Source organism: Hyla sarda, chromosome 7 (assembly GCF_029499605.1).
Source record: "Hyla sarda isolate aHylSar1 chromosome 7, aHylSar1.hap1, whole genome shotgun sequence".
Taxonomy (NCBI): domain Eukaryota; kingdom Metazoa; phylum Chordata; class Amphibia; order Anura; family Hylidae; genus Hyla; species Hyla sarda.
In genome coordinates, this window is record NC_079195.1 from 42120950 (window position 1) to 42130458 (window position 9509).

The 9509-nt window shown below is 42.6% G+C and overlaps 1 protein-coding gene across 1 annotated transcript; it reads left to right on the forward strand.

Moving 5' to 3' along the window:
• The first annotated feature begins 2923 nt into the window (after nucleotides 1-2923).
• On the forward strand, nucleotides 2924-6821 carry LOC130283249 (protein spinster homolog 1-like). Its single transcript, XM_056532472.1, has 2 exons — nucleotides 2924-3026; nucleotides 5265-6821. The coding sequence occupies exon 2, from the start codon at nucleotides 5290-5292 to the stop codon at nucleotides 6802-6804; it is 1515 nt and encodes a 504-aa protein (XP_056388447.1). The 5' UTR covers nucleotides 2924-3026; nucleotides 5265-5289; the 3' UTR covers nucleotides 6805-6821.
• The last annotated feature ends 2688 nt before the right edge of the window (nucleotides 6822-9509 follow it).

The window sequence follows — 9509 nt, forward strand, 5'->3', positions numbered from 1 at the left end:
TTTTTTGCTGTTCTGGCACCATAGGGGCTTCCTAAATGCGGCATGCCCCCAGAGAAAAATTTTCTTTCAAAAAGCCAAATGTGACTCCTTCTCTTCTGAGACCTGTAGTGCGCCAGCAGAGCACTTTTCACCCCCATATGGGGTGTTTTCTGAATCAGGAGAAATTGGGCTTCAGATTTTGGGGGGTATTTTCTGCTATTACCCTTTTTAAAAATGTAAAATTTTTGGGAAACCAAGCATTTTAGTTAAAAATTTTTTTTATATATATATATATATATATATATATATATATATATATATATATATATATATATACAAAAGTCGTGAATCACCTGTGAGGTATTAAGGTTCACTTTACCCCTTATTATGTTCCCCGAGGGGTCTAGCTTCCAAAATGGTATGCCATGTGTTTTTTTTTTTGCTGTTCTGGCACCATAGGGGCTTCCTAAAGGTGGCATGCCCCCCAAAAACCATTTGTCGCTCCTTCCCTTCTGAGCCCTCTACTGCGCCCGCCGAACACTTTACATAGACATATGAGGTATGTGCTTACTCGATAGAAACTGGGTTTTAAATACAAGTAAAAATATTCTCCTTTTTACCCCTTGCAAAAATTCAAAAATTGGGTCTACAAAACATGCAAGTGTAAAAAATGAAGATTTTGAATCTTCTCCTTCACTTTGCTGCTATTCCTGTGAAACACATAAAGGGTTAAAACACTTACTGAATGTCATTTTGAATACTTTGGGGGGTGCAGTTTTTATAATGGGGTCATTTGTGGGGTATTTCTAATATGAAGACCCTTCAAATCCACTTCAAAACTGAACTGGTCACTGAAAAATAGTGAGTTTGAAAATTTTGTGAAAAATGTCAAAATTGCTGCTGAACTTTGAAGCCCTCTGGTGTCTTCCAAAAGTAAAAACTCATAAATTTTATGATGCAAACATAAAGTAGACATATTGTAAATGTGAACCAAAAAAAAGCTTCAAAGTTAGAAAAATGCGCGCTGTGGAGGGGGTACTCTGGGTGAACTAAGAGGGAGGGGGAGTGAGTTGAGTGGCGCGACGGGCCGGGGGCGGGGGGGTTTGCGGGCTGCACGGCGGGCTGCGCGGCGGGTGATGTGCTCCGGTGTTCACCTATACAGGGTGCCTCCAGTTGTTTCCCCACTACAACTCCCAGCATGCCCTGACAGCCAATAGATGTCAGGGCAAGCTGGGAGTTGCAGTGGGGAAAAAGCTGGAACTATGGGCGGAAGTGCCGTCCCCAGCAGGTATCAGTGACGTGGTGCCTGCTGGGGAAGTCTGCCTGGTAGTGAGCACACTACCAGGCAGACAAAAAAGCATTTTTAATATGTAAAAAAAAAAAATTAAAGGCAGGGAGGGGGTTAGGGATAGATGGGTAATAGGCAGGGACAGAAAAGAAAAAAAGTGATGGTGGGAGCTACCCTTTAAGGGGTTAATGAAAATTCGTCAAACACCTGTGGGTTATTACGGCTCACTATACCCCTTGTTACGTTCCGTGAGGGGTGTAGTTTCCAAAATGGGGTCACATGTGGGTATTTATTTTTTTTCAACTCCTAGCATGCCGAGACAGTCGTTTGCTGTTCGTGCATGCTGGGAGTTGTAGTTTGGCAAGATGTAGAGGGCCACAATTTAGAGACCACTGCACAGTGATCTCCAAACTGCAACCCTCTAAATCTTGCAAAACTACAAATCCCAGCATACCCAAACAGCAAACAGCTGTCTGGGCATGCTGGTTGTTGTAGTTTTGCAATATCTGGAGGGCTGCAGATTAGAGACCACGGTATAGTGGAATCCAAACTGTGGCCCTCCAGATGTTAAGAGGCAACAACTCACCTACTGGCTTCCGTCAGTAGCAGGATCTCCGCCCGCCCACCACCTGCTTTCGGTAAGGGACCTCCGCCGCAGCTCCTAGCACATTTCCCCCGCTCTTCCCGGACTACCGTGTGTGGACAGAGTGGGACCGAACTTTACCCCCCCCCCCCCCCCCGATCTGCTATTGGTCTGTCACTTCTGACCAACCAATAGCAGGGATAGGAGGGGTGGCATCCCTACCACCTCACTCCTATGCCTTCAGGGGGAACGGGGCTGTCTTGTCAGCCCCGATCCCCCTTATTTTCCTGGTTACCAGGTCACTGGAGCCCATATGACCCGGAATTGTCGCAGATCGCGATCGCTGACATGGAGGGCGGGGAGGGAGGTCTCAGGACAACCCCAGGTGTTGGCATGGGATGACCCCTGAACAATTTCAGCAGGCATCCTGTTCCGTTCAACGCCCTGTTACTGGCGGTAAACAGAAACGCTGAAGTCCCGGGATGCCCTTGGTCCTGGTGGGGTTAAAAGGTCAAAAGATTAAAATACATAAACTGAGAAGACACTGTGAAGTACAACGATATACACGGCAGGCCTGGAGTAATATTCTTTTTTCAAAGATGTTTTTATGTACTTGATGTATTTCTAGGTGTATATATATATATATATATATATATATATATATATATATATATATACATATATATATATATATATATATATATATACATATATATATATATATATATACACAAATCAAAAATTTTAGCAGTCTCTAACAGAATTTTGTAGAGACAAGCTTTCAGGATTCCTCCCTTTATCAAGTCCAATAGTCAAGGACTAATGATCAATGGACTTGATAAATTATCAGGGAGGAATCCCGAAAGCTTGTCTCTACAACATTCTGTTTGTCAAAAAAAAAAAAAGGTATTACAATCTGCATCACTGGACTAATACGGCTACTCACATTTACTACACAGATATACACATACCTGAAGATGGTTTAGAACCCTGTGATGTCACACATGCTTGTGATGATGTCACCGTAAGCTGTACAAGGAGGTGCGCACCGGCCACAGTCTCTTCAGTGTGTTTTGCATTCACAACCTGTGGTGCAAAGTGTTTCTTAGAGAGTTTCTATTTGCGATAGAGAATTCAAGATTTTGACCGTTCCTTGTCTGAAGAGAGAACCACAAGGTAAGTCTCAGCCTCTTCTAATCATACATACACAGGGCTTTTTGTTTGTCAGGTTTTTTTTTTCTTGTTGTTTATTTTTTGCAAAAAAAACAAGCAATGAATTTCCAAAAGAAATAATAAAAGTTATATTCCTCATAGCATTGTGATAATACTTGGCTTAGGCATTAAACATAATAAAACGCACAGATAGTATCATGACTAGTGTTGAGCGGCATAGGCCATATTCGAATTTGCGAATATTCGCGAATATATGGACGAATATTCGTCTTATATTCGCGAATATTCGCATATGCGTTATATTCTCGTGTTATTTTCGCATATGCGAATATTCGCGTATGCAAAAATTAACATATGTGAATATTAGCATATGCAAGATCAACATACGTGACAATTCGCATATGCGAAAATTAGCATATGCGAATTTTCGCATATGCGAATTTTAGCACGCCAGTCTCACACAGTAGTATTACAGCCTTCTTTACACCACACAAGCTGGAAGCAGAGAGGGGTGATCACTGTGATGTGTACTGTGAAGAAAAAAAATAAAATAAAAAAAAAACGAATATTCGTAATTACGAATATATAGCGCTATATTCGCGAAATTCGCGAATTCGCGAATATGCGATATTCGTGAATAATATTCGAATTGCGAATATTCGCGAGCAACACTAATCATGATCAGAGCTTCCTCTTGCAAAAGTGCTAAAATGCAATTACGCCCAAAAAAGCCCCCAAGAAAATGAGTCCTAATTCATTAAGTTCTAAAAGATATAAGTCTATGAGAAAGATTTGGTGGTGTAGTAAAAGAATGACAGAAAGATTAGGGCAGAAATATAATAGTATATAATAGTATTCTGTGTACTAACAATAGAAATACTCCGGGTACTCCGAAAGGGAAAATGTTTTCATATCAACTATTGGCAAAAAGTCATATAGGGTACGGATAGATCCCAATGAGGTGGGGTAGGTTCATTATTAGTAAATGTATATAGCAGGATAGCCCAATTGTATCTACAGTATGAAGTTCCCATGACCCAGTGACCATACAGCCAAGCCCTTATAATCCGCCATTACTAGGACAGAATCAGGGTTGTCAGATATTACTAGGACCGGACAGGTTCAGGGTTGTCAGATATTACTAGGACCGGACAGGTTCAGGGTTATCAGATATTACTAGGACCGGACAGGTTCAGGGTTATCAGATATTACTAGGACCGGACAGGTTCAGGGTTATCAGATATTACTAGGACCGGACACGTTCAGGGTTATCAGATATTACTAGGACCGGACAGGTTCAGGGTTATCAGATATTATTAGGACTGGACAGGTTCAGGGTTATCAGATATTACTAGGACCGGACAGGTTCAGGGTTATCAGATATTACTAGGACCGGACAGGTTCAGGGTTATCAGATATTACTAGGACCGGACAGGTTCAGAGTTATCAGATATTACTAGGACCGGACAGGTTCAGGGTTATCAGATATTACTAGGACCGGACAGGTTCAGGGTTATCAGATATTACTAGGACCGGACAGGTTCAGGGTTATCAGATATTACTAGGACCGGACAGGTTCAGGGTTATCAGATATTACTAGGACTGGACAGGTTCAGGGTTATCAGATATTACTAGGACCGGACAGGTTCAGGGTTATCAGATATTACTAGGACCGGACAGGTTCAGGGTTATCAGATATTACTAGGACCGGACAGGTTCAGGATTATCAGATATTACTAGGACCGGACAGGTTCAGGGTTATCAGATATTAGTAGGACCGGACAGGTTCAGGGTTATCAGATATTACTAGGACCGGACAGGTTCAGGGTTATCAGATATTACTAGGACTGGACAGGTTCAGGGTGATCAGATATTACTAGGACTGGACAGTTTCAGGGTTATCAGATATTACTAGGACCGGAGAGGTTCAGGGTCATCAGATATTACTAGGACCGGACAGGTTTAGGGTTATCAGACATTACTAGGACCGGACAGGTTCACGGTTATCAGATATTACTAGGACCGGACAGGTTTAGGGTTATCAGACATTGGTGACCTCAGGGAAGACGTCTCCATATAAAACACTTATAGAGAAGCGTCTTTTTCTGAGGCTGCAATGGTCTTAGTGTTATCTTGGGGTTCTGTGCTGGACATTTCTGCTCTGTATGAAGGATCTATTGTATAATGACAGGAATGATGACATGTTGACTAATGTCTTCACTTCTCTCTCTCTCTCTCTAGTGTTTTCAGGCTCTGACCTGTGACCATGGCCTCTCCACAAGACCCATTGCTGAAGGAGGAGGAAGAAGCAATGGAGGACCATAGTGATATGGATGTAGAAAAGGGCGATATCCCTGAGAGGCAGAACCTGCCATCTCTAAGCGTGATGTCCACCGCACGTTCCATCATCACCGTAGTGATCCTCGCCTTTGTTAATTTGCTCATCTATGCAAATCGCTCCAGCGTGGCGGGGGTGCTGCCTTATATACAGAAAGCATATGACACCAATGCTAGTCTGTCCGGCTTATTGAATACATTGTTCATTGGAAGCTACGTGCTGGTCGCACCAATTGCCGGATATTTGGGCGACCACTGTAATAAGAAATATACTGTTTGCGCAGGAGTCATCGTTTGGCTGAGCATGACACTTACCCTGTCATTCATCCCTGACGGGTATTTCCTGCTCTTCCTGCTGACGAGTGGGCTGGTTGGAGCCGGAGAGGCGACTTTCTGCACCATCGCCCCCTCCATCATTGCAGACCTTTTTACAAGTGACCAGCGGACCCGCATGCTGAACGTGTTTTACTCCGTCATACCTGTAGGCTGCGGACTAGGATACATCATCGGGCCCAAAGTGACTGATGCAGCAAGGGGTGATTGGCACTGGGCGTTTCGGGTCACCCCTGGACTGGGCCTTATAGCTGTGGCTTTGATGATTTTGGTCACAAAGGAGCTTCCAAGAACGACTACAAACGGGAAGAAGAACAACAAATCCCAGAAGTTTGCTAAATGGGCGACAGATCTGAAAAAACTATTTAAAAATCGAAGCTTCATGTTAACAACCATGGGATCGACGGCTGTATCCTTCATAGTGGGAGCCATAGGTGTATGGGGTCCGTCATACCTGACCCACGCACGAACACTCCAACAAGAGAAGGACCCCTGCCGCACTGAACCGTGTGACTATCACGACATCCTAATATTTGGTGTGGTTACAGTCGTCTCCGGCATTCTGGGAGTTGTAGCAGGGTCGGAGATAAGTAAAAGATATCGCAAATCCAACCCACGGGCCGATCCGCTTGTGTGTGGCTGCGCGATGATGCTCTCCGCCCCTTTTCTTCTGTTGGCATTGACTTTCGGCAACATCAGCCTCGTTGCCACCAACATCTTCATCTTCATCGGAGAGACGCTTCTGTCAGTAAATTTCACCCTCATATCTGACATTATACTAAAAGTAGTAACTCCATGGAGGAGATCTTCAGCCCTGGCCGTGCAGATGACAATCTATCACCTCCTAGGTGACGCCGGCAGCCCGTACCTCATCGGCCTGATATCTGACACCTACGAACGAGGATATGCCAAATCCCCTCTTCTGAAATACCGCAGCCTGGAGTATGCCCTCATGACCTCCACCATAATGGCAGTCATCGGAGGGGCCTTCTTCATGGCCACGGCCCTATTTATAGAGAGGGACGAAAAAGAAGCAGAGATGGAATCAGAACCTCCGTCATCCTCCTCCTCCTCACTGCTTCCTGCCGATGAGGACCGCGCTTCAGACTGAGGAAAAGTCATTGCTTACCTTTAACTCGTTTACTTCATTAAAAAAAAAAATTGCTGCATTTGTTCTGTGTTCCACTTTACCCCTTAAAAAATATTCTCTACCGACCCAACTGTGTCCAAACCCCAAATAGAAAAATGTAAATCTCCTCCCAAGACCTTAAAAAGACTATTAATAACAAGAGGGATATATATATATATATATATATATATATATATATATATATATATATATATATATATGAGTGTGTATGTGTTTGTGTATATGTGCGTGTGTATGTATATGTGTGTATGTGTTTGTGTGTATATGTGTGTATGTGTTTGTGTGTATATGTGTGTATGTGTTTGTGTGTATATGTGTGTATGTGTTTGTGTGTATATGTGTTTGTGTGTATATGTATTTGTGTGTATATGTGTGAATATGTGTTTGTATTAGGGCTGCACGATATGTGTGATTGTGTTTATGGATATTATGCGATATTATAAACAAATGGTGAAGTTCCCCCTATTTAATGTCCAATCCCCCTATTTTATATAGCCATCTCCCCCCAATTTCATGTTCACTGACTAAACATAAAATGGAGGGAATTGGATATGAAATGGGGAGAAATTAGCTTAAAGGGGTCCCCTGCCCCTAGACATGTTATCTCCTCTCCAAAGAATCGGGGATGTCTGATCTAGGAGTAGCCGGCCCCTAGTACACAGCCGTCACGCCTCCTCCCATAGACATGAATGGAGGGGGTGTGGTGGCTGTGATCGCCAGTGATCGGGCATGGAGTGGAATTCGCTCCGTCCACCGGATGACTGGGGTGCTGCAGTGGAGATCGCAGGTGTCCCCAGCAGCCGGACCCCCATGATCAGACATGTTATTCCCTATCCTTTGTATAGGAGATAATGTCTAGCGGTGGAGTACCTGCCTGGTCTAGTGTAGTCTCCACCCGCTCCGGTGTTGTTGCGTTGCTCTATGGTGCAGCACAGCCATGTAGGAGGGAGCAGGAAGGGAGGAGGGGGTGTAGTTTTTTCCTCCTCACCTTCTCATAGCCATAACACTTTTATACTTTTTAATGACATCTCTCATTTAAACACCAAATAAATCTAAAGTGAAACAAAAGATATATATATATTTTTTTTTTTAAGTATAATTGTAATCATTTTCATTTAAAAAAAATGATGCAAACACAATAGACAATGATAGAAGCAAAAGAAAATTTTTAACAATATAATTTTGGGGAGAAATTGGAAAAAAGGCAATTTAGCAACTTTTTTTTTTTTTTTTCTTTTGGGGGGGGGGGGGGGGAGGATGTAGATTCCAGGCAGTTCCAGCATCACATCTAAACGGCTAAAGATATTAACATGAAACTTGGCCACATGTTACTTATATGTCAATAACAAACATAGGATAGGTGATTTAACTCTTACTCACCCCCATTTGCGAGGGCCGGGGTTTTTTGTTTAAAGTCCCATACAAGTCTATGGGAAATATATGTTACTGCATAACCTCCAAATGGCTGGAGATATTTCAATAATACTTGGTCACATGTTACTTATATATCCACTTAAAAGGGTACTCCAGTGGAAATTTTTTTTTTTTTCTCAGCTGGTGCCAGAAAGTTAAACAGATTTGTAAATTACTTCTATTAAAAAAATCTCAATCCTTCCAGTACTTATTAGCTGCTGAATACTAGAGAGGAAATTATTTTCTTTTTGGAACACAGAGCTCTTTCCTGACATCATGACCACAGTGCTCTCTGCTGACATCTCTGTCCATTTTAAGAACTGTCCAGAGTAAGAGAAAAATCCCCATAGAAAACATATGCTGCTCTGGAAAGTTACTAAAATGGACAGAGATGTCAGCAGAGAGCACTGTGGTCATAATGTCAGCAGATAGCACTGAGTTCCAAAAAGGAAATAATTTCCTCTGTAGTATTCAGCAGCTAATAAGTACTGGAAGGATTAAGATTTTTTAATAGAAATCATTTACAAATCTGTTTAACTTTCTGGCACCAATTGATTAAAAAAAAAAGTTTTCCAACGGAGTACTCCTTTAAAATATAGGATAGTTGATTTAACCCTTAACTACCCCCATTTGTGAGGGTCAGGGTTTTTTTTTTGTCCCATGCAAATCAATGGAAAATGTATGTTCCCACATAACTTCCGTACGGCTAGAGAAATTTCAATAATACCTGGTTCACATATTACTTATATGTCAAATAAAAAGATATGATAGTTAAATTAACCCTTACCTACACCCTTTCATATAAAATGGGTTTTTGTTTCAAGTCCCATGCGAGTAAATGGGACTTCGAGTACCTTACTCCACAAGCTCCGCTCTGCATCTCCTGGTGAATGTGTCAATCCAGCTTGCAAGCCACACCCCATCTCACAAAGAGAGGAGTTCAGGATAGGAGGTCGGGATAGGAGGTCGAGATATGATGACGAGATAGGAGGTCGAGATATGAGGTCAGGATATGAGGATGGGATATGAGGACAGGATATGAAGTTGAGATAGGAGGACGGGATAGGAGGTCGGGATATGAGGACGGGATATGAGGTCAAGATAGGATGGGATTGGAGGACAGGATATGAGGATGGAATAGGAGGTCAGGATATGAGGTCAAGATATGATGGCTGGATATGAGGTTGGGATATGAGGTTGAGATATGAGGACGGGACATGGGGTTGGGATGTGACAACAATATATGAGGACAG

Coding starts and splice junctions, on each gene's coding strand:
- LOC130283249 (XM_056532472.1), top strand. CDS start 5,290: ATGGCCTCTCCACAAGACCCATTGCTGAAGGAGGAGGAAGAAGCAATG.